General features: G+C 40.7%; 1 protein-coding gene across 9 annotated transcripts in view; it reads left to right on the top strand.

Moving 5' to 3' along the window:
* Positions 1 to 21325, top strand: part of kcnma1a (potassium large conductance calcium-activated channel, subfamily M, alpha member 1a) — a 149209-nt gene extending 127884 nt beyond the window's left edge. For 3 of the 9 annotated variants that reach the window (XM_038736864.1, XM_038736865.1, XM_038736866.1), the window contains 11 exons: positions 94 to 220; positions 1438 to 1662; positions 2244 to 2436; positions 5553 to 5666; positions 7070 to 7153; positions 8994 to 9124; positions 11064 to 11258; positions 11713 to 11831; positions 12655 to 12879; positions 14081 to 14109; positions 16888 to 21325. In XM_038736864.1, coding sequence (XP_038592792.1) covers positions 94 to 220; positions 1438 to 1662; positions 2244 to 2436; positions 5553 to 5666; positions 7070 to 7153; positions 8994 to 9124; positions 11064 to 11258; positions 11713 to 11831; positions 12655 to 12879; positions 14081 to 14109; positions 16888 to 17039 — 1594 coding nt within the window. In that variant the 3' untranslated portion in view covers positions 17040 to 21325. The remainder of the gene's footprint in view (positions 1 to 93; positions 221 to 1437; positions 1663 to 2243; positions 2437 to 5552; positions 5667 to 7069; positions 7154 to 8993; positions 9125 to 11063; positions 11259 to 11712; positions 11832 to 12654; positions 12880 to 14080; positions 14110 to 16887) is intronic. The other 6 variants (XM_038736860.1, XM_038736861.1, XM_038736867.1 and 3 more) reach the window with 3 other exon arrangements.
* The last annotated feature ends 5044 nt before the right edge of the window (positions 21326 to 26369 follow it).

Here is a 26369-nt window from a genome sequence, read left to right on the forward strand (position 1 = left end):
GTAATTAGTTACACTACTCAGTTACTGGGAAAAGTGATATTATTACAGTAACTGCCCAACACTGAACATGACTATAATGTTCTGTTTTTTCAGTCGACACGACCCCCTTCTAATTCCTGGAAATGAGCAAATCGAGAGCATGGACATGAACGTGAAGAGGTATGACTCGACAGGGATGTTTCACTGGTGCCCATCAAAGGACATCGAAAAAGTCATCCTGGTGAGTGAGGGAAGAACTGTGTAACTGCAATCCTCTGAAATATAATAGATTATGCAATATAAAACAGAAGTTAAAGTAAGTATGCTCAGGAGCAAACGTTTCCCCTCAATATTGTAGTAACACAATCACATACTAATATGTATTGATATTTCTCTCACTGCCTCTCTGTTGTTTCAAGGTGAGTTTTATTGTTTTTATTTTATATATCCACCAAGGATCTGTGAACAGCATTTCAACACTCCACGCATGGGTTTGTTCAGGTGTTTCAACAAGGCAGTTTGTAAGCATTTAGGTTGTGGTATAATTTTTTTCCAAATATAATGTAAAATAGAATACACAGCCACCTAAATAGTATAGTAAAGACATTGAAGCATATTTGTTGCTTTTGTCTGACCAATATACTAGGGACTCTGTTGCTCTTTAAAGATTGTACTTAGACTTGTTAGTTCTCACTTGGTTGGGTCACCAAAAATGTTCTAGATACAAAGATAATCAGTGTTTGCCACCAGATCAGGCAATCAGCTGAAAGTATGAGCCAATTTGCAACACTGGTCCCTTGTTCCTCTTAGTTTTACCCCATTTCTCAAATCAACAAACTGACTGGTGGTAGCATTAAGTCTTCTTAATGTATACTTGTAATAGAATGCACATCAAGCTGGTGCGACAGGCGACGGATTTTAAAAACAGGTCATTGCTTTGTTCTTTTTCATCATGAACTTAATACAATAGAGGAGCTTTGTTTATGTATACCTCTCTGATTTATGACAGGGTGCCTAAAATCTTACAAACTGCATTCTCAGCCTGATTGAATCAGCTGCCCTTTGACAAAACAACAACACATGTTTTGTTCTTGTTTTTGTTCTGTGAAATTCATATTTCTGATTATCCAATAAACTGCTTATAAACAGAATAGTGGTTAACCAAACTTTTGTTTATGTTTAAGTAGTAAGTAGAATGCTTTAATGGTGGATTAAATATATAATTCAACTATACACTTGGTTAACAAACTATTTAATATGGGTTTGTAACAGTTTATAAAAGACTTTTACGCACTTTTTAAACTAGAATTTGTTACCTTGTGCTCATTAACCTGTTAACAGCACTAATTTCTATTCTGTAATTCTGTGTTTGTCTCTGTGTGTCTCTGCCTCTCCCTGTCTGCACTCCTTCTCATCCTTGCTCTCTGCTCTTCTCCCCCTTCCCTCTGTTCCCTGCAGACCCGGAGTGAAGCCTCCATGACAGTGCTGAGCGGCCATGTGGTGGTCTGTATATTTGGGGATGTCACGTCCGCTTTAGTGGGGCTGCGAAACTTGGTGATGCCTTTAAGAGCCAGCAACTTCCATTACCACGAGCTAAAGCCTATAGTTTTTGTGGGCTCGCTGGATTACCTGCGGAGAGAGTGGGAGACTTTACACAACTTCCCCAAGGTCTCCATCTTACCTGTGAGTGTACCAGTTCACCACCATAGGAGACACATTTAAACCAGAATCTCTGTTCAACTAACGAGGCATTGACATTTTGAGTTACATGCACACTGAAATCCTGTGAGGGATTGTCAGTTTAATTTGATCATACATTACTCAATTGAATGATCACTCCATGAGAGCGTGGACAACCCCCCTCGTCCAGAGCGGTGACACATGCCGCATATATCTAAAATGGAGTTTATGTGTGTTGTAGCTGCAGCGCCCATCGCAGATGGCGTGGCTTGCCTGCCTTAGAGCTTGTTAGGCCTGGCTTGACTGATGATCAGAGGAGAATCCCAAACACAGCCCTCAGCACAAGCTAGCCTTTAGATTAGTCCATGTCTCTGATTCTCCAATGCCCAGTTAGATCAGTGGAATGTCAACGCCTCAAAACAAGAATACTTGTTAACTAATTTCCCAAAGCTCCACTCCGCTCACTTCTTAAATTTGTTTTTCTCTCCCCTATGTCTGTCTGTTCTCTGCATTTTGCTCTCTCTCTCTCTCTCCCTTTCTGTGTCTCTGTCTTGCTTTTTCTCTCTGTTCTCCTCACCCTGAAGGGTACACCATTAAGTCGGGCAGATTTAAGGGCTGTCAACATCAACCTCTGCGACATGTGCGTAATACTGTCAGCCAATCAGAACAATATCGAAGATGCCTCACTGCAGGATAAGGAATGCATCTTGGCATCACTCAACATCAAATCTATGCAGTTTGATGACAGCATTGGGGTCTTACAGGCTAATTCCCAAGGTAAGGAGCGTCCTATTAGACTCCATGTGCACTGCTGCCCAAAGGGGACAGGTTATGGCAGGGAGGAAAGACAGTAGTCAAAGAAGAGAGGAAAAGATTTGAGGGGGAATGAGAAGGCCACACAGGAGGGACGGATGTAGTTTGTCAAACACAGAGTCTGCTAAGAGCTCTTAATTGATACACTCCACAAGTTTGTTATAAGTGGCATGTATGAACTGACTTTACTGTAACTCCTGAAGAAGTACACACACAAAACATTCTGTTGATTGCTTCATCAAGCCCTTGAAGAGGGTTTGCGCCACATCATTTTTCTGATGATTTCATTGTCCCTGGTAATTACATGCTGCTAAACCTCCTTGATAATATTTTTTAATGATGTAATCAACATGACTGTGTCACTTGATGTTGTTCCCCCTGATCTGGTGTCTGGCAGATCGTCTGGAACAGATTGTTGATGTTTGCAGACAAACACATGAACCTGGCATCCCATCAGGCCTCATCATCATTAAGCAGCTAGTACAAATCACCAGGCAGGCCAATTCAGCTGCTCCTCATTAGTCACAACAAAACAGCGACACATGAACGCATGCACCTTCGTGTTGGAATGCGCGTACACGTTGGTTTGCACAAACAACACACACACAGACATCCATGCCAAAGCAATCTATCCTCGCACATCCCCAAACAGGTAATCCTCAGTTTATGATTAGCTCGAAAGGCATGACATGCCTTGAGCTCAGTACTATTTAGTGCCACCACAGTGACTGTTGTAAATACAAATCAAAGTTGAAGGTCCAAGAGGCCATTATTTTTTAGTGCAGAGCACTTCCACATGTTTTAGGTGAATGCCAATGCTGTTATTTCTCCAGCCTTGAGTGAGTGATGTGCTGTCGATAGCAGTGCCACCGAGGAACAATAAGCAGGGGTAAATCTTAGAGCATGCCGCTCTGGGTAGTAGTATTCACAGAAAGCCACCTCAATATGGAAGCCCACTAGCCTGTATCCTCTCACAGGGTCGATGGATGGAGCCTATTGTCATCAATAATTGGGTCTTACATCAACCACCCATTTCAGTGATAAGTACTTCACTTTAGAAAACACACATACACACCAAAGTGACATGCAATCATGCATACACAAGGAAACGCACACACATAGCCCAGACGCTGTTATTGTATCATAGGTATTGCTTTGGGGATTCCTTCCTCCTAGCGATGCTCCCATTCAGACACTGTCTGTGGAATTTAAAACAAGAAGGTGCAAATGAATAAATAAACATGCACTTTCCTGGGGGAGAGCTTCTCACAGCTGCTGTAGCATGTAGTCAACCACAGAGAATAGCTGTGCCCGGGGGGTTACAGGGATGAGGGGGTATGTAACCCAGATCTCACTTGCAGTCTATTGTACGTTGTAGCTGAACAGACGAGGTTACAGCCTCACAATACCAACAAACCGCCAGAAGAAGAGACACTGTGCTTGATCAGCCTGGTTTTCAAACTCTGACTTCCCTATTTGAGGCAATCAGGAAATCATCCATTAATTGCCAAAATGTAACAGTACAGGCATATACCGATTATGAAATCCAGTTAGAAAAAACTTCTTTTCTAAATGAAGAGGATTCAGGCAGTATAACTGTTATATGTTTTGCACACAGTCTTAAGATTTAATTGTATAAATAGATACGTACAAGAGTATTTTATGTGTCAGATGTGAATGTTTCATGGAAGAATAAATTTCTTTCATTTATAAAATTTTAGAAGAACTATGTTCAGGGAGATAAACACATTTGAGCTCTTCTGACGTTGCAGAACTCTGGCTCCGTCTTAGGAAGACATACAGCTCTCTGTTTGGAGCTCACCACCAACAACTTTTGAGCTGTTTGTAACCTAACAGGTTTTGAAAGCAGCTCAGCAGCAGGCCTCATGTACACCAACAATCGCTTTCTGCTGTACACGGAACGGAAGCTGTTCTTCTACAGCTCTGTACTGTCTTCATGTTCGCTATGATACAATACGAGCAGTGTTTTAGAGGCAGTATCCTAAAACTTGCCGTCACTCTCCAGTGGAGTAAACATCATCCTTTATGGACATCGACAAAATGATGTTCGCACAGTCTGAGCTTGTGCTCCCTGGTTGACTCAAAATGTCAAACCTCTGCTATTTCCAAGTTCAATAATTGGTATAACAAGAGTTATGATTATCCATGCTTCAGTTCAGTGTGTGCTTCCTGCTGTGTACTAAACTATTTGGTGTCTTTTCTATTGCAAAGGGCTGGGAGATCTCTTTTGTAATGTAAGCAGCTCATTGAGTTTCTTGACAGGAAAGGCGCACACACACACACACACACACACACACACACACACACACACACACACACACATCCATAGAGAATCTGCAATCCTTTTAAAACTTTGTGACCTGAATATATTCCCTGCATTAGGTTTCTTTGGTGGTGGCACTATAAGCTGGCATTTTGCTGTAGTCAGCACTAAATGATGGATGTCAAAACACAGTTGATGCATTATGCATATAGCATTACAGATTTAAGGTGTTTACTTGTCACTTTGAGGAAATGCAAAAATGTGAAGTCATGTGAATTCATACTCTTGTCACTTGCACTTGTATTTCATGGTTCTCAGCCACGCCATTTCCGATAAAAGGTTTTCAGGATCCACTTCACCAATTTTATTGTAACAAAATGAACAACATATAAAATTTATGTCTGCCCGTTGATGGAGAGATGTGAATGCTAAATATGTCTTAGCTGACCCCTAAAAGCACAGTATCCATATTTCAATTTCTAGGCAGGTGCCTTGTTCACTTAGCCTTCTTTTCCTTCTTCCTTGTTTTACTGTCAATCCACACATTTGAATGACACAGAAAGCAAACATCAACAACTGCTGAGTGAGCTGACATGCACTTTATATAATGGTGTTGAGTTCCAGGTCGCGTCCTTATGATACATCTGTAGTAAAACACTTATGAGACGTGTAGGTTTTTGCTTGAACTGTATTTTTGTTAACCTAGAAGAAAATGCAATACTTTTATGTTCAGATCTCTAAATGCCACCCTGTTATGTTTTTTGCTTATTTCTGTGAATCTGTATGTGGTGTTCAGGTTTCACGCCTCCTGGAATGGACAGGTCATCTCCAGACAGCAGTCCAGTACATGGCTTTGTGCGTCAGGCTTCTGTCACCACCGGATCCAACATCCCCATCATCACAGAGCTAGGTAAAACTGTTCCCACTGACCTCAAATGCAAATGTTGCATGCCATTCCCAATAACCTCAGATCAACTCATTATTCATTCGCAGACACAGGCACATATAGAGGCAATAATAAGACTTAAGCATCATGCTGCTAACAAACATTTCAACTCATTCAAGGTCAAATGGATTTAGGACTGCTTTGTGTGGAATTTCTGTTCCCTTTCATGGTGTTGTAGCTTTGCCCAACTCAAGTTCATATTCGTATGTGAATTATTGGATCTGGCTAGCTTTTAAAGTGGTGGTCAAGTGGTGATAATGTTAGCTGCAGGGACTGGGAAATATCTTTGATCTGAGGACAATGTGGACCACTGTAACTTGAGGATGTCAGACGGGGATTTTTAGGACGATAGCTACATCTCCTGCAATTTGTCAACTAATGCACAAGAGAAACTCAGCCTGATGGAGAGGGGGAGAGTGGAAAAAAGGTAAGAGGAAAGAGAGTGAAAAGGTAGAGGGGGGGAAAAACTGCCTTGGTTGCAAAATGGGTCCATTTATTAATAACAATGGCAGTGGCTGTATTCCCACTGGTGGTGGGGACTCATGAAACTTTCAGATCTCTGAGGGGCCTTCTAAAGCAGCAGAGACCGGCTACTCTGTCTCCCCTGACCCAATTAGGGAGCAATGGAGCATGAGGCCAGCTAAGAAAAGGCCAGAAAGAGAAAGGAGCTACCTAATGTTACTTGTAACCAGGCCAGCCATTACCTGTAGAGAGCCTCTCCCATTAGTCTGCTGCTATGTAATCATCAAAACTAGATGCTATCCATGCTGGAGTCATTGGTTGCTGTCCAGGACTCAAATGCCAGACGCTCCGAGTGTTGTACCTCTGCTTGCTCGTAGCTAACGAATTTCACAGCTACAGCAACAGTAGATGTGATAACATTGTCCTTTCGGTGAAAGGAAGAAGTAAGAGCATGCAGAGAAGAGAGTGGCTGCATGTCTCGCTGGAACCATATACAGTAATTACATTGTCATATGTTCAATTTACAGTGCCAGGAGCAGATTAAAGTCAAGTTGAAACATACAAACATGCCTCATCTGAGTTGCATGATCAATTTTGGTTGCGTGACGTGTAAAGTAGGTGTGTTTACGGATAAGACCGTGTTTATCCCTTTCACTGTCTTACCATGAAATAATTTATTGTTGATGTAGTCGTGTAACGCAGTTGACAGCTCTGGCTTTGAATCTACTGTGCAGTCTAATCCAGGGTGCTTTACTTTTAGATACTGGGCAACCATGAATGTCTCAGAGTAATTCCAGAGTTGACACAAGTGGCCGAGATAGCGAATTGCCTTTGTTGCAGTCTTTGAAACTGTTTCAATAACGACACCATTTCTCCTCCTCCCTGCGCTGTCTCATCACCATTAGCTAAACCTGGCAAACTACTGCCATTGGTTCCACTCAGTCAGGAAAAAAAAAGTGGAACCAACATACAAATGATAACAGAGCTGGGTAAGCCGAGCCTTTGTCCTCTGCTGCCGTTAGTTCCCTCGCTCCGCCGCGCTCTGCTCCTCAGCAGCTTGTCTTGATTTATCTGGCTGCAGTCAAGGCCCTCACTGCTCCCATGGCTTCACTTTGAACACATTTTTATTCTTCGTTCTGGTTGAAATTGACTGTCTTGTTTTGGCCCCTTTTTTAATGATTTCTTTTTTTTTCTTTTTGGGGTATTTTTTCCCCCTCCAGTTGCGTTTGCAGAGCATCACTAGGCTTTTGATCATGCTCAGTCTGTCCTTGTGGCTGTTTTCATAGCAACACCCTCATCCCCCGCCCCTCATCCCCCTTCCTCCTCCAAACACACACATCAACCACACCCCCCCACCCCTTCACTCCTTTGGCCCAGGCCCGTTTGCATCAGCCCCTTGTCTCTTTGACTGACATTTCTGTTCCACAGTGCACAGGAAGCCTGGGAAGAAATCAAATATCAAAAACAAAAAAAACTAAGATCAAACCATCTTTTAAGCTGTTTATTTATTTTTAAATTTTATTTTCCAGTTTCTTTTTTTCTCCTCCAGAACATATCTGTGAAGCTCAGATATTGGAGGAGTCAAACAAAAACTTGTGTGATGATCTTTCTTAGCACAATGCTGGTTCATAGACCCTTCACTGCCCACTGCTGCTAGCAATACTAGGAAAAATACACACACCATAGGGAGCACTTAGTGTTTTTATTTTACCAATTATGCCATGTATGTGAGACAAAAAATATTCTGTTATTTCAGTTTTGGTTCAGTTTCCATTCACACTGTGCCATTTAATTCATTTAGCAGACCTAATGTATTATTATTATTAAACACGAGATAAAAAAGTGTGTTGTTACCTGGCTTTAATTTGACTTTCAGGGCAAAGGTAAATATTTGAGATGTATATCTCTAAAGGTGATAATGTGACAAACACATTCATCAAGGAAAACTCTGTACAACTTAGCATGAGTTTATAAGTGCATGGTTTTCTCATGTGACTTAGTAGCCATTGTTGAAGTCTCACTTTTACCATGTTTACTAGATAAATCAAGACATACATATATGACTATAAATAATAATTTTATTCCTTATACATGCTACACAGTCCAGACTGGTCACTGTCTCTGTTTGTTACAATATATACAATATGTACTTTTGTGTTGCCGTAATAAAAAAAAAAAAAGATCAAGCTACTTTGGCTACTGAGGTTGTAAAGCATAGATGTATTATTGATTCATAATTGGGACTTCTACAATGGTTATCACTGTGTATGCATTATATACTTAAATATTTTCTCCTTAAGACGTGGTTTGTCTAAATGTATGAAATGCACCCTGCATGTGATTTACAGTAGATTGAATATTCAAAATGCTGAATTATTTCCAAAATGTCAAAAACACTTTTTTCACCTTCCAAACAATTATACAGTACATGGATAGATAGATTTCATTAATTTTTTTAGCCTGACTGAAAGGTAATTCATTCAACTGTGTTTTAGGGTCAATCAAAAACATGTCAATTGTTTGGAGAAGAAATAAAGTTACTTTTAATCTTGTAGTGTAGAAGCAAAATATAATGTACATCTAATGTTACATTATATTAGAAGCTCAAATCCTGGATCAATACCTATATACCTGAGACGTATGTGTTTTTAGTATCATGGTATATCCAAATTTCCCCAAATGTAACTTATTATAAACGAAGAATTCTATATTTCTGACCTCTCAGGTGTGTTGGTGTTTGTGTGTGTGTGTGTGTGTGTGTGTGTGTGTGTGTTTGTCTCATGCCTCTTCACAATGCCCGTCTCTAACTCCCTCTCTCCCCTCTCTCAGTGAACGACTCAAACGTTCAGTTCCTGGACCAAGATGATGATGACGACCCAGACACAGAGCTGTACCTCACTCAGCCCTTCGCCTGCGGCACCGCCTTCGCTGTCAGTGTACTTGACTCCCTGATGAGCGCGGTGGGTTGTCAAGCACACCATACACTCGCTGTGTCTGCAGTGTTTTTCAAAACCACAAAATCGCTTTTCAAAATCTCACATTTGGCAATACATTTTATAATTAAAATTTCCTGATTATTCTGTGTTTGGATGCTACTGTCGAGTGATATTCAGAATTTCAAAAAGAGAAAGGAAAGAGAAGTTTCACACAAAGTACATAGAGATGCTGTGCCCACTGGGTAACAATTGCATGGTGTTGCACTGGTAGAAACTTCAGGATGAGGGAAAGAGGTGAGCAACTTCGAAGAGAGTCAAACTTAAAGGATGGACCTGAGAAAACTTTAGAAGGTATAAACCCCAGAATGTAGTGAATTCATATGTTTTCTTTTGCTTGTGGTTGTGACTCTACAATTTGATAAACAATTGTATTCATTCAATTAGAAACCTATTTTCAAATACTCAAGTTAATGGTAACAAAAGAAATCATTTTTCAGACACATCAGTAGTTACCATGAAAAAGTAGATACAATAGTCTCAGACTAAGAGATTATTTTCTCTACTGCTCCCCCAGTATTGAAAAATGGGGTGCATTCAGCAATGAGTTTCAGTAGATACTGATTGTGGCATTTCAAGTAGGCAGAAGTTGGTAAATGTAACGGTACAGTACATTCATCATACCTGCCTGCCAGCTCCACTGACATCAAAAGGGAAATTGTTGGCATCAGTCCTCATCTTTGGTATTATGAATTCAATTTTCAAGAGCCTCATTGGATGTTTTAACGAAGTAAGTGTTGCAGGTTATCTTAATGGCGATGACACAAGCTTGGCTGTAACAGGCCAAAGAAACAGTCTTTCATCTTTTGACAATGTCATTGCTGCACTGGAGATAAGATAAAGGAGAAGGTTGGGGTGGAAAAATTCTCCTCTATACCTCATTTTTCCTCTCCCCCCTCCCATGACCAGCTGTGGTTTTCCCTTTGGTGCTGTGATGGCTTAATTCCAGTAGCCCTCTCAGTGAGCGAGGGGTTAGAGGGGCGTGAGGAGCCGAGCTGAGCAGGGAGTAGAGCAGGCGTCAGCTGTAGTCTGGCACTGGTCAGAGGTGAAGCCAGCTAATGGACAGTGCTCATCCATCATGAGGCTCTGCAGGCCTGTCAGGGGCCCGGGGAGAGGAGCTGTCACTCTGGCCCAGCTGCCGAATGACATCGGCTATCTTCACGCTCTGCAAAAACAGGTCTTGATCGGCCTGAAGGACAAGAGAACCTGACACCCGCAGAGCGCAGTCAAATCGTTGTTTCAGAAGGGAAGCGGACATCATACAATGTTTAGAACAGTGTTCCTACAGGAAAGAATAGTGCTGTGTTCAAGTACCTGTTTTATTTAACATGATGATAGGTAGGTAAGTAGGTAGGTTTACTGTCCCAATATAACAAGTTATAGAGTTAAATTGTGTTTTATAACTCCCTTCTGCTACATAGCAGACAATATGCATTAATAAAGAATCAATTATGAAAAATGGTAACAGAAATAAACTAAAATCAATGGAGCGGTGTTGAGGATAAATTAGAGTTTAAGAGTCTGATAGCTTAGGGGAAAAAGCTGATACTTCTATATCTCTTCCATAATGATCCCACTTGATCTACTATGATTATCAAAATGTCATAGTTTGACCATGTTTCTCTCAAATTTGATAAATGTATATATGTTAAACCTTTACTTTATGAGGCTTGTTTACCCAGTTTACAAAAAAAAAAATATCTTAGCAGGAGTTTATAAGAAAATATGTAGGTGACACACAAGACCTCTGTAATCTTTTTCCTCACTCATTTCTTTGTGAAAAGACAGGCGGAGGTTTGAGGGTCGACATAACAGGGCTGTGCTTGCTTTATCCCACATCTGCCACCTGTGTACTTGTGACTCTAATGGCATCTGCTTACAGATATCCCCTCTCTCCTCTCCCCAGACATACTTCAATGATAACATCCTCACGCTGATTCGGACACTGGTCACAGGGGGAGCCACACCAGAGCTGGAGGGCCTGTTGGCTGAGGAGAATGCTCTCAGAGGAGGCTACAGCACACCGCAGACACTGGCCAATAGAGACAGGTGTCGCGTCGCCCAGCTAGCCCTCTACGATGGGCCATTTGCCGACTTGGGGGTAAGTGGATGTTTAAGTAGAGATGACACGTTTTGGCACTACCCAGCAGCGCACATCTGGCCGCCTCCGCTCCTTGCAGTCCTTAATCCGATGTGAAGAACAGTGTTCACGCAAAGCAGGCCTTAGTGGGCGGAGAGAGAAGAGGGTTTTAAAGAGAACAATGGATACCACCAAGGGAAATTCCAAGTTTAATTGGCTCCAGCATTGTTTTTACAGTTTTTTTTGTTGTTTTAAAGAACTTCCAATGCTGAAGCAATGTTGTTTGTTCTTGGATGAATTATGGCATAATTTTACATTTAACATTGCTCATTGTTACAGTCTGCACTGCCAACAGCAATGCAGAACGTTGAATTTTCACAACAAATTTACATAGAATTACATTTACGATCACTGATCCAGTTCATCAGGCTGACCCACCACTCACTGATGGTGCCTTTGTTCTGTTGCTTATCAGGATGGCGGCTGCTACGGAGATTTGTTCTGTAAAGCATTGAAGACGTACAACATGCTGTGTTTTGGAATCTACAGATTAAGAGACGCTCATCTCAATGCACCAAGCGGGTGTACAAAACGGTACAATTTCTGCCTTCATTCTGTGTCAAAATTAATATTTTGATGTAATAAAAGTAGCAATTAGGGTTATTGAGGGAGTACTTTATTAATCCCAAGAAATAATTGCAGTGTTACACCAGCTACTTCACATAAATCACAGCAATAAATGAAGTAGATGAGACCCAAGTACAATTACAGGGCCAAAGTGCACACAAAAACTAAACTAGACTAAATGAAATATAAAAATATAAAATAGAATAAAATATAAGACTGACAATAATCTGTATAATGAGTAGATATTGCTCAGAGCCATCTAATAAGGTGGAGAATTGTTCTTGACTATTAAACATAATTATGCCTTGCTAAATAGATATATAGTATGTCTCCTGCACACATTATTTATGTAATATACATGACATTGCCTCTTTTTAATTATGTTAATTTCCATTATATGTATATGCAGTGTTTTTTATATGTTGTTCTTAATAGTCAAAATCCTCTAATTTGTACATGGAAAATATAGTACATTACAGTATATTTTCTATTTTCTAATTTCTTGCTTTAATTATGCTACATAATTGATGATGTATGATGTATGCTAATATAAATCAAATTCTTAGTCATACATTAAGTCCTTTTATTACAAAGCATACAATTTTACACATCATAAAGTTTTGATAATGTTTTTCTCAACCATTCACCCATATCGCTCCTTCAAATGCTAATAACAAAGTAAAGCCAATATATGCCTTTCTTTCTTTGATGTACCCTTCACTATTTAGTGTTGCCCCATGAGGATCATGAAAGTTTCATAACAGTTTTCTAACATTTGTTTTCTGGCCAGATATGTGATCACGAACCCACCGTATGAGTTTGAGCTCGTGCCCACAGACCTGATCTTCTGCCTCATGCAGTTTGACCACAACGCAGGCCAGTCCCGGACAAGCTTGTCCCACTCTTCCCACTCCTCCCATTCCTCCAGCAAAAAGAGCTCCTCCGTCCACTCCATCCCTCCCTCCAACCGGCAGAACCGCAGCAGTAAGACCCGGGAGGCCCGCGACAAACAGAAGTATGTGCACTCACATGTCCTGTAGAGTTTTAGTCTGCATGTTTAGTGTTTTATACCTGACCTGCATATTATAGGTGTGCTTGTGTGTGTGTATGTGTGCGTGTGTGTGCGCGTGTGTGTTTGCGTGTAGACTGTGGTGACACATGCACTGAGAAATACTGTGTTTTGTGTGTTTGTGGTTTTGTTTGTTTGATGTGTGCTCTGCGTCCATGTGCCAGTGTTTGTGCGTTTCATTCATAATCATCTGCATGTGGTCCTCACTCTCGCATCACAGCAATCACAACATGGCATTACCAAATAGTTAAACTCACATTGTGGAAAGCTGGTCTCATTTATTATAGTCAAAGACTACTGGGACTCTTTTCTTACAAATTAAAGTCTGCGGTTTTGTAAACGGTAAAACCACTTGTTTGGATGGCACAGCCATTATGGTTGGAAACAAGCTTATGGAAATGTCCTTAAGCACAGCCAAATTAAATTACATAATGCAACACAATACACATTCAGTATGTTGTTTGGCCTACCTGTTGTATCTGTCTTAATATTTAGTTGTTTTGTGTCTAACTCATATGTGTAGTAAATAACTGTTGTTTGTTGGAGATTTGTGCACATTTAGCACACATGATCAGTTCGCCTCGATCATGGATGTAATGTATTGTGATTTACCTACTGTAGCTGATATTGATGATAAATCACATTTAGCTAATATTACTGATACGCTGTTTCTCATAAGACCATCGCTCATTAGCAGTGTTGATATTTTGTTGTTCATGGTGCATCTGTACTGCTTTATTGCATGTCCATGTTGGTAGCCCTCTTTAGCAGGCTCTTATTTCCTGTTCTGTTTATACAATTATAAGATTATTTCAGATTTGGTGTAACATTTTGACATACATGTTGAAAAGTCCTTATTCTCCACCCCCGCAAAAAATATACACTTTGAATTGAAATTTTCACCTGGGAGAATAAAGTAACTGAATTATGAAATTGTGACATATTTTAAAAGCATGCAGATTTGTTACTAATTATTAAATTGTAGCTGATACGCCCTCAATACATCTTAAAATTAAGATGTATGATATAGACTAAATACTGTAGTAACAATATGTAAAACTTAGTTGAACTGGTAGTCATTTGTCAGTTGTGTATTGACTGTAAATACTACTCACTTACAGTAGATTACTTACCTCTCTTTCTGAAGTGCAACAAGGATGAATAGAATGGGCCAAGGTATGCAAGTTAACGATTCTGCATGACTTAGTAACCTTTACCTGGGGTTCTGATCATAACTTTGTCCTCTGTGGATATTGTTATGACAAGGGGAGTTTGTTTTATTTATTATGTTCTTCAGATCTTAAGTAAACCATGCCTCAGTTTAAGTTTTGCTTTCATCTGGAAAGCAAAATGTCTGCTGCTCCTGCCTCCTCCTTGCCATGATCAGGACCATCTCCACATTGCATGAGGTTGAGACAAAACCCCCCCTTTCTTTGTGCCTTTACCACAATTATTCACTTGAGTTTTCTTTTCCTCCAAACAAATCCCTTTTCACATTGTTTCTTTCCATCATTTATCATGCCTTTTTATGATTTATTTCAACTTGAAATGGTTTGCATTGTGTGAGAGGTCTGTGTGTTTGCGCATCTTCCCTCCTATTGAATGCTATTAGATGACTGTAGCTGTAGCAGACTTAAAGAAGTCATATATGCTCTCATTGAGTACAGTAGGTTATTGTTTGAGCATCAGCATAAATCACAGAGTAACAACATGTTTGCCGGACTGTACAAACCTAGATTATAGCTCACATGTAGGTCAGACTCATTCAAATCCCCCTGATGCAGCCAATTGCTTACTTCTTCACAGAACTTTAAGAAAGTGTGTCCAGCCCTGTGCCATTGGTCACACCAAGAAAGTGGGAGGTGTGACCAATTTAAAGTCTAAATTGAAGGGGGATATGAGTCTGTAAGTTCCCTCCTTGTAACCCTGTGCACCTGATATGGTGGTTTGAGGCGACATCACTAAGTTCACCGTATCAGCAGCAGACTCTGGAGAGAGATGGCAGACATCTTGCTTCACCTCAGGCACAGTTCTACACATCAAATGTCTGTGCTGTAACACACGGGCCCACAGCCTTAAGCTTGCTGACACACACACAAGCCCACACAAATGAATCTCCGCACATGCAAGCCTGCATGTACGTGAACACACATTCACGCACGTGTGCACGCGAACACACACACACGGTTTGCTCCACATAGCAAAGTTAAAATTTGATATTACAACTTCACCCAAAAGGAAGTGACATCTTGAATGGCATTTCCAGATGCCTGTGAAGTGCTGGGAGAGAGTTTACAAAGTTCTGACAGCTGGCATACACCCTTCCCTTTCCTCATACCGCACTGAGAAACAGTTGCTCTCGTAGCGTACTTTAAAGGGTAACATTGGTATTTTTCAACCTGAACAACATTTTCCCATGTTTTTGTGTCTATGTGACTAATTGGGACAACATTTATTTTAAATTGGTCCGGTATTGAGCGAGCATGCTGCAGTTGGCAGCAGCGAAACAGGGCTGCAACCTAATTCTTGCGGGCAATTGCCCCTGAAAGTACGACCACTAAGGTGCTTGTTTTTGCCACTGAAAGGCTCAGATTGTTCTGACAACATTGTGGAAAAGATCCCTACGGAGATTATTGGACGTACTTTGACAGGGCGCATTTGCCCGCAAGGATTTTGCTGCAGCCCTGTTTTGCCACTGTTGACTGCTGCGCTTTCCCATTTAGTCACATAGACACAAAACATAGGTTGAAAAATAAATAAATTACGCTAACATGAAGATATTCTCTGCAAAATGACATATCCAAATGTTTTAAATCTTTTCTTTCATATGACTGTCAGCACAGGAGGAAAGCTTACTATGAAATGTTTAGTTATTAGTTAGCATGAAGGGTCAGCTCTTCCAAATTACAAAAAAGGGTTTTCTACCTTAACAGTAGTGGTACCAAGCTATCCAAATAGTTACATTTCTTTTCCCCAGGTTTTGACATTTTTATCTCTGAGATTTCTGCCTCCACACCAACATAATGGAAGTGAATGGAATTTTGTTTGTGGTGCTCACAGCATTTAAAATGACAAATGAATTCTACAATGTCTTTCTAGAAACAGTGTCTCTGTGTCAAACAGCTAATACCGGCTGCCCGGCGTTGGCTGTAGTTCACTAGCAACATAGGTACCAAATGGCATGTGTGTGTGTAAATGAAGTCATAAAGCCTCAGGATACGCAGGATTTTTCTAACTTGTGCCCAGGTGTCTTCACTTCAATTTGTGCAGCCGCAGGCAAACTTGCAAATGTTCGCGCCCTCCACTAATATCTTTGCATTGCATTGACTTATATGCAACTGCACCACTTTGCTTTCACTTTGCACCTCAAAGGGAGCCTAGTTTGGATAATCCACAGAACCATCTCAATAGCTTTCTTTAGCTTTGTAGAAAACAGTTCCATTGAAATCTGGCGACACTGTTGCTGTGAGCAACACAAACTGAATTCCCTTCTCCTTTGTTGTATTGAGATGGCATCAGAAATCTCTCTCAAAACTGGGGAATAATCAAACATTGTGCTTGGCTAGATAACAGGAGGAATTGAGAACATTTTTTACAACCTAACCCCGTAACACTTAATCAACAATTATGTTTATAATTTACAATTATTGTAACTAAAATGGATATTAGGTGTTTTAAAATAAAATCTAAAATTAATCTACTTACACAGCTGTACTTCATTAGACAATGCCACCATGACAACAACATGACATTCAAATTGGCACAATGCAAACACCAGTGTGTTTGGAGAACACAAACTTAAACTGCATCTCACGGTTTGATGCTAATCACAAAGAATGCCATGCAAATCTATCACTTAAACTGAGGCAGTATGGTTGTACATAATTCCATGCTGCATACTTTTTCAAACTAACTCTGCTTTCTCTTCTTCCCCTCTCGCCTTGTCCTCTTCAGAAAAGAAATGGTTTACAGATGAACCAGAAAATGCCTACCCACGGAACATTCAGATCAAGCCCATGAGCACTCACATGGCCAACCAAGTCAACCAATACAAATCCACTAGTAGTCTGATTCCACCAATCAGAGAAGTTGAAGATGAATGCTGAACACAGGGTTTTCTTGCTGACTCACCAGACATCTGTATGCTCTTTCAAAAGAGATGGGAAGAGATCACCCGTGGAGGAGGGGTGATGCTGAGGACAGGGATGTTGAAGACTGACACATTTCTCTTCACTAATTCTTCTAATCAAGGTCTGGACAGGAACCCAAACTGGAGGGGACCTCCTATGTGTATACCTTTAATGTTACTTCCATGCTCTTGGACATCGTTTTATTTATTTATGTATCCATAGTGTTGTACATAATGACAATCAAATAAGGATTGTACAGCCCCTTCCCCCTAGCACTTTTTGGAATTATTTTAAGAGTATAAAAAAAAAAGAGTACTTCCTGTAATTCTTTGCAATAGTTCGCCTCTTCGTGTGACCAGACTCCATGGCTAAGGTGACTGGTTATCGGAGGATGAGGGTTGCAATGATAAACTGATCATATCATCTCCCAAAGATCCGCCCAGATGCGTCATGTCAAGTCAGCTGGGTTCATCATCTTCATATCTCCTGTCTGCTTCTGTTCTATTTGCACTAAAACTGAAGTTACTTTTGATAGAACAACTGGAACCATCATATTCTTCCCTCAAATAAAATGTTGCTGAGGAGAGGAAAGAAGGGAGGGAGGGCTGCTTGGCTTCGGAGGCATACTAATCTTGTTTTTACGTTGTTATACATTATGCCATTGCTTAAGGTTTGCTACTTCACTGTTGACTTGTCATGTTGAGTGAGAGCATTCCAGTCCTGTATAACAAACTCATTTTGCAAAACAGTAGTCTAAAAACTCAGAGAATGGTGCAGCATTGGTGTTTGCTGGCTGACAGAGAACCCTGTTCCTTCTGCTGATACATCAGATCATAAAGCCTGCGACTCTGTTTTAAGCTCCTATCGCATGATCTGTGCCTGAGCCCCCTCTATAACAGATGCAGTGTGGTTGATCAACCTGAACACATGAGATGGATGAAAGACAACCTACCCTGTCCTTCATGCGTTCAGGAGCATTTACATTATGTACAAGCTTTATGTTTATATGTGTGCATTGCAGCCACTTGTCCTTCTGGTGTTGCGCTGATCAGTGCTGTCACCTCCTCCATCAGCTTGTATGTGATAGTGCACCTTTTGAAGGAACAGCATGTGGGATATAAATGAACGTCATAGGGGAAAAAACTGTAGAAGAGTCTAGAGGGTTTGGATCTACTAACAAAAATATTATGTTGCATCAGGAACCAAACCAAAATCCCCAACTATGTTTGAGCTAACACGAACAGCAGCTGCGTGCCCACCATTGACGCTTTGCCGTGATACCTGCGGCAACATTGGGATCACAACGAAGAGTGGTGTATTTTCTGAATGTTTTGTCTGTTACAAGAAGTTAATGTCTGAGGAAAGAAATGCCACATATTGCATAAAAGTGGGCATCAATGGGTCCTCCTTTGATCAGAGCATCTGCCTGGCACGGGTTTGGCACAGAGGCAGTAAAGCGCTTGGATGTTCTCTGTTGCCAATCCAGATGTCACACGCCTCAAAACTCTGAGGAGTTTAGCTGCTGTGTTCAGTCCTCTAACATGGGAAATGCTCAAACATAGTTGGGTGGAAATGCAACAATGCCGCAGACTGCTATTAAGGACACTGAAGAGGAACCTGTGGGTTTTTTTTATGCTAGCCTGTGTGTGACGTGTATATTGTGCACATGTTTAGGCACTGACTAGATCCAAATCCAGCTGCGACAGTGATGGAGGATTGAGGTGATAGCCTTATACTCCTCATACATAAACTTCACACAAATATGTAGTTGGATTTATACACTTAAAACACAATTATTTTGTATCCATGAACATAATCAATTTGTACTTATTTTTCTAGACAAGAACCAAGTGAAAAGTAGTAGAGGAGATATAAAGACTCAAATAATATCTTTAATTACAATAACATATCAAAGGGTTCTGTGTTTGACTATATCACCATTTATTTCACATCGTACCAAAACAAACGATTATTTTTTTATCCCCCTGCACTCTCTTGAACAAACTGCATCACTCTGGAGCCAATAAAGCTTAGACTAGCTTGCATTGTGAAACCACCATCTTCAGCCTGGCAGCTCAGCTCTGTTGAGTGCTTGCAGAAATAAATTAAGGCTCATCTGAATCCTCTTTTAGTTGCACAGATGAGCTGTCTCTACTAAATAATGTGTCTACTACTAAGCATCCCTAGCTGTAAACATGCAGATGGAAAGATAGGTATAAAGGAATTAAGTATTGGGGGTAAGTGCTGTATTCAGATGGAGAGCAGAGTGTGTTTGACCTAAATTAGGTCCCTAGTGTGGAGGAAGAGAGTGTACACTACAGCACAGTGTGCAGGTGTTTTCCACAAAATATGATTTCAAATATGACAGGAAGATGCTGTCTGTTTATTGCATTAATTCTCCTCTATAGGCTGTAAAGAAAAGTAATTCGAAAAAAGAAGTTAGAATTTTGGAATATCTGAACATTATTGTGCTAAATATGTTTGTGTAAACTCAACCCATTATATAGACCACATTTCTTTTTCAAACAAAATGATCTGAGCTTCTATGTCTGTCTATTGGGTGTGGTGCAACTATACTGAAGCCTCATACACATTGTCCTGAAGTGAACTTTTGAACTGTGATTACATCGTTGTCACACTTTGTAGCAAATAGATTTCTTTTCAGAAAATATGTGAGTAAAATGTATGTATAATTGGGCTGTTAATGGCATACTTGCTAGCCTGAACAATAAGGAACTATTAATATTTGATAATGGCTATGACTCATTATACATAGAATCGACAAACTGATTGTTATGTTGAAAAAAAAAAGACAAATGTGTATGTTGAAAATGATAGATGCTGGATTATTGTAGGAATGCGAAAACTATTAAACAAGTAGTAAAGAGAGGCAGAATTCAATCTGGTTGGATCAGCCATCACAAAGATGGAAGGTAGCACCAATTCAAGGTTATCAAACGAGAGAACATCCTTAATTTTATTTTTTTGTCTTTGTGTTGTTAAAGGGTTTACATTCCATTTTGTCAGCTTGTCATCTGTCACAATCTGCCACAACTGCTTTTTATTTGTTTACAGAGTATTTTTTGAGGTACTTAAACATAGCATTGTTCAGAAATAAAACAGTACATGCTGCAAACTGGCATTAATATAAACTCACAAAGTAATGCACCATTTGTTTTCATTACACTTGATTACTGTGCTTTTTCTACGTGAACCCTCATTGTGCAAATTCATTCAGGCTGGCATTATTCACAACACACTGGACTGAGATGTCTCTCCTTCCTACACCTTGTCATATGTCTCTGTTAGATGTTTTAGGTCTTTGCATTGTATACCTCTAAAGTTTTTAGAGTGTTTTTTGAAGTGCCATGGTGAGTTTAGTTGAGCAAGCATCCTTCAGTCATTCAGGGACACAAGCTCACTTTGAGGGAGCTGAGTCCAAGTGTTTTCCACTGTGAGAACGGTGTCTTGTACTGACATGGAGAACATCCAAGCCATCAATGCCTCCATGCCAGTATAGTGCCAGGCAGTGCAAGTGGTCAAGAGGAGGGCCCATATGAAGTCCCACTATAGCGACAAGTGGCATTCAGGAAACCTGATGGGGCAAAAAGATAGGAGCCCCGTAGTAGGGTAGTTAGATATGGATGACTGAAAGATGCACATAGAGGCCCATGCCTGTAACATCAGATGTGTTGTTGTCCACTGAACAAATCAAAGATTATGATGCATCATACATTACCGTTACAGTATGTTGCATTATTTTTGTTATCTATTTTCTTCTGTAAAGGATGACTATAATAATTTATTTGCTGGGAATTGTACTAGATATAATAGAACATATAATACTTACAGGGATGGGAGGTGGGTCTCAAGTCTTAATAATACATTAAAATTGCATTCAGCAATTTTTTATGTTTCTTTTTTTTTTTTTAAGAAAAGTTGCAATTTTTGTTAATTGTTTAGGCTGCCTATCAGTTCAGGAAGAATTCAGGACATTGCTTGTGTATCACAGATAGGATTTGTTGGCACATCGTCATTGCAGCAAACAGGAGTTTGACATAGCAGTCTAATTAGTTTGGATGTGTTATAGCTATGATGGATAAATTGATTATTTGATGGTGCTGAGTTGATCTACCTGACTCTGTCAAATATAATCTGCTGATAAATATACTGTCTTGTACAAAAAGTTTGTACATAGATTGTACATGGTTTCTTTTTGTATTTTTCTCAAATTAAAATGGATGTATTTGTGTTCTAAACCATGAAATTCTCCTATTTTTTATTCCAACTACAAAGAAATTCTGCTATTGTATTACTGTACTCCCTCAGTCTCAGGAATAACCCAGTGGTGGAAGGTGAAGTACATTTACTCAAGTACTGTCCTTAAATATAAATTTGAGGTATTTCCATTTTATGCTACCATTTCAGAGTGAAATATTATAGTTTTTTATTCACTGATTTTATTTTACAGCAATAGGTTCTAGTCACTTTGCAGATTAAGATTTTCTCTGCAAAACATATGTTATATGTAACTTGTTATATATGTTGCAGATTTATAAATAAAACTACCCAACATTATGTGAGGTAGTTAAAATTAGTACCGCCCTAACCTGCTACAACATTGCTGGAATGCAAATGTTCCTCACATGTTAATATCATCTAATTAAAACAACATTATGTAGTAATTTATCTTAAAATAACAGCTTCAAAATGATTTTGATGGTACACTGACTTGCCAGCTACTGCACAATCAACAGGACTCAGCAAGCAAACTATAAGAAGAAAGAAGAAGCAAAAAGTATAGCATGTACAATGTAAGTTCTTTGGAAGAAGCTAGCTCGCTATTCTCACTATGGATATCAGTGCATAGGCTGCAAAGAGACCAAAAAAGAGGATGTTGACAGAGGAACAGAGGAAGAGAAAAAGAGAGAGTGAACAAGCAAAAGACCAGACATGAGACAAATAGCCAGTCTGATATTTAGAGTGGCATTTACTCGTTTGCGTGAGCTAAAAGAGCAGAAAAGAGCTACTACTACTACTATTAACTATGGCCGCTGGCTTCACTAACTTCTCGTTTCCCAAATGGAGCTGCCAATGATCAGAGTTGGTTTCTCAGCGGGTGTGTCGCTGAGTGGGGAAAATCTGTCTGTAGAGACGTGAACAGGTTGGTGATGACCCGTGGGCTTTGAATGCTTACGACGATTCCTCCTTCGGACAATCACCCAGCCACCCCTTCCTGGCTGCTCAGGGGATGCTGGTGGGACGGCTACCACAGGCTAACTCAGGCTGTTCCACACCGACTACCGGGGACTGGCTAGCTACAGTAACTAAAGACTGATCTACCAAGGTGCGGAGCCGGACTTCTAAATCACTGAGCCTCGCCTCCATGTCTAAAAATAAACTACACTTATTACACGTACCATTACCGTTAAAGGAGGCAGAGGAGTAACTGAACATCTGACACATCGAGCAGGAGAAAGTAGGAGAGACAGAGAGGGAGAAGGAGAAGCCATCGCTAGCTGCTGAGCTAGTGTCGCTAATGGCTAAGCTAAAGTACTGTAGCGTTAGCTACAAAAACTTTTGAAAAACTATGACATTAAACAGCAGTCCCTAAAAGACGGAAAGAACTGTGAGTGCTTAGGCAAAATTACTGTAAGAATAAGTGTTTAGTGGACAGTTGGCCGCTGTAATCTAACAAATGTAACTGGTATTTAGCGAGAATAGCACAACACGCTACCAACACACAAGCACCGGAAACGGAAATGAGTCGACACACTTACCGCAGTACGTCAGCAACGAGAAACCAGGGCTTGCAAAACAAAAAAATCTGAGTACTTTTTACAGTACTGGAATTAACAGTGATAATAGCTCACTATTTACCCTGCTACACCAAAACCCCTTATAAATATCAGTCCATTCACATCAAAATGTGTGATATACTATAGACAGGTACTGTAGAATTGCAATAGACTCAGTGCCTGACCTTGACTTTCACCAGGGGAAGCCTTAGATAAATGTATATTGTATTGTACCAATCCCCACCCTGTGGAGGGGTCGGTGACCCTGCAGCCCAAGTCGCACCGCCAATCCGCTTATCCATTGAGCCTGGTATTAGCCTTGATTTACGTTTACTGACATGCTATTAGCTGCTCCATCACTTTCACCTGTCAGACTGTCAATCAATGGGGATCTACAGTGATGGGTGGGAATAGCATTCGAAATCACATTCTGCCCACATTGGCACGTATATCTCCATGGAGACGGTGACAGTGGATGAGCAGAGGACATCACACCAGGTATCTCGCTGCGCTGTCATGTCAGCGTTGTGAATGTTTGTGCATCACATCGGGATGTGTAGCATCTTAATGTGGATTGGGTTTACAGATACATTTATTCCAGGGGCAAATGATATATTGAGAAAGTAATCCTCTTTCCCCCTGTTGGAGCTTTAACATGTCTAAGCAAAGCCTGGACAGCGATAAGCATGTCATTAAGCAGTGCCAAAGTTAAAGGATTTTTAACCTTTTTGTAACTCAGCAATTTTCCAACTGAAATAATCTGCTTCTAGATACACAGCATTAAACACAGTGTCGCTTGTGTCAAGGGTACTGAGATATCTCCTGAGAATCATTCAAACATCATGAGCAGCACCAATTCTGAGGTGTTATGATGAGGCAGGATGATTTCTCAGATATCCACCCACTCCTCTTTCATAGCTAAAAATCAGCGGACATCTCATAAGTCTCTGGGCCCTGCCCGCTCCTCCTATCCTCGCTCCTCAGCTGAAGTGTGCAATTTCACACTCCAACGTCAAACAACCGGTCAGAAGGAGAATGTATGACCCACCCTGGCATTTGTCCTCATTTCTCTCTCAAATGTGCAAACACTATTACCCTTGGGTTATCTTAAGTGGTGTGGTGAAGACTCGCAGCCTCACCTCTCTTCTCCTCGCCAGACACACCATCAAAACACGACAATCGGCGGGGGTAAAAGACTGAGCGAGGCAGAGGGAGAAAGCGATGGAAATGGAGCAGATGTTTGTGTGGCTGTTGATTTGTGGCCTGATAAGGGTGCTACACAGGCAGCTGGAATTGATGGCTTGTTAGTGAGGACGGGCCCCTCTGTGAGTTGTTTTCAAAATGATTGATTTACAATAAAGTGGCTCCGGGTGTGTGCATGCAGGCAGAACTGATGCAGATCGATCCCACTGAAATTGATTGATCAGCCATTTAGCTTGGCAGTGTGTTTACCGAACGAAAACCAAGCAGGACTCTCCTCTAGGCATCTCTCCCCCCATAAAGCAAAGGAGAAATGCCACCTCTGGGCCTGTCTCATTGCTTTGGTGGCAGCAGCAAAAACAAGCCATATCAGAATATGAACCATAAAAGTGTAATCATACACTGAGAAACACTGGCATAAATGTTTATGATTGTGTACTTTATTCTGCTATCAACGTGTCCTTCTGCGACTTGGAGATACTATGCCTTTAAAAATAATGACTTACGTGCTCTATACAAGGGGAGGAATACTGTTTGCCTTATCACAGTGTCACATTGAGACTTTCAGGGGGAGGCATAGAAATAACTAATAGCAGCGGATTTCAGCAAACAAGCAGCTCGTTCTCAGTCATACTTAAAGCTGACACAACAACAACCTTTACCTGTTTTAGTATTGTTGAGATGACTATCATACAAAATGTAGGATAGCCCTCAAGTGCTCAAGTGCCTCGTCTATGGACAATGTCTTTAGCAATTTTTCCAAACAATGCACACAAGGGTCTCCATGTACATTTCATAAGGAGTTTTATTGATGGATATAGCACAAGGACAATGTTTACCATATGACCTCTGTGACTTTTCCTCACTTCCTCCCTGCCAAAACAAACCTCTCCACCACTCTGCTAAGGACTTAAATCACCTGTCCTCAGACGCCTCATCCTGTTATTTGGATAATTGCCAACGAGAGCAAGCTTTTCCATTCTCACGACAGCAGGCAGTGGCCCCATCATGTTCCTTATTAACAATTTTACACACTTGGTCGCAGCAAGAGGGTGTCAGAATGCCAATAATATTTACCGTCTGCTGTGCGGGCTATTCAGGGGAGGCTGAGTGTTGCTGATTGCCCTGACAGAAGCTGACAGCACCCTGAACCTGAGATCCCTGCAAATCGACTCAGCAGAGTGTCTTCTTCTCAAGGCAGCAGGGTGTGCCAGTGGCCATGAAGCAATTGATGGAGCACAACATTGTTTATGTGTTAGTGCATGAATGCAAACAAAGGTAATCTTTCTCTTCATCTTCAAACATGCACTGGTTGATGGAAGATCACAACTCATATAAAAAATAATCAATGTCGCAAAGCCTGACATCAGATCAAGGAGGAGGATCATATAAAAATTGCAGAGTTCAAAAACAGACCCTTTCTTGAAGCTTAAAAAACAATCTATCTTATCTTTTTTCCATTACCATATAGATTTTTGCTTTTTCATTTTCAAGAATGAACTGTCACTTTTATATGTCATCATGGGTCATTTAGTAAATCAATGAGCTACAACGTTCCATAATTTTCCAAAAGAGCTGGGAGGCAGGTAAATGAAATGGCCGTCTTGGGATTATTGAGACTTCTCAGTCAATCCATCCAGTCTGTAATGATTTCCATAACATTGATGTGAAAGATGTTGACACCAATTATAACATTTCCCTTTGACCCCTGATGGTTTTGAATGGAAGTGTTAAACATTACATTTGAGTACAAACACACACACACACATCTGGTTGCGCTGGATCAGCTCAGACATATCAATATCGATATGTGTGTCTGCATGCGTGTGACAGAGACAGTGTGTTTGCGTGCGCGACAGAGAGAGACAGAGAGAGACTGAAAGAGAAAACTAGACATCCAAAGACCAAGCCCCATCCCACTTCAGTCGTGATAATAGTTTCCATGACAATGAGGCATGCTCAGCACATCAGTTGTGGCCCAGATAAACAGTGATCCTTTACGAAAACAAGAAGGTCATTACAGCAGCTTGTCAAATCAATGCCCAGTGTGTCCAAGTTGATTAAGACATCTCCCCTCAGCTCTGACACTCCGTCAATAGCAGCAGGCGCACAATGCAGTGGTGGGTGGGGGGATGGTGATGTCTGTGGCGGAGGATTCGTGTGTATGTGTGTGTTGGAGGGTGGAGGGGGGTGTAGTCCTTCCTCTCGTTCCGCACGCACACATACACACACCTACGCAAACACACGCACAATACTCAGATGATTGGAGTGAAATACCCATCAGTCAGGGAGCCGAGGTGGACTAATG

This window comes from Micropterus salmoides, unplaced genomic scaffold (assembly GCF_014851395.1).
Source record: "Micropterus salmoides isolate LMB-PRFRI ecotype aquatic unplaced genomic scaffold, ASM1485139v1 Ms_hic_scaffold_22, whole genome shotgun sequence".
NCBI classification, from domain to species: domain Eukaryota; kingdom Metazoa; phylum Chordata; class Actinopteri; order Centrarchiformes; family Centrarchidae; genus Micropterus; species Micropterus salmoides.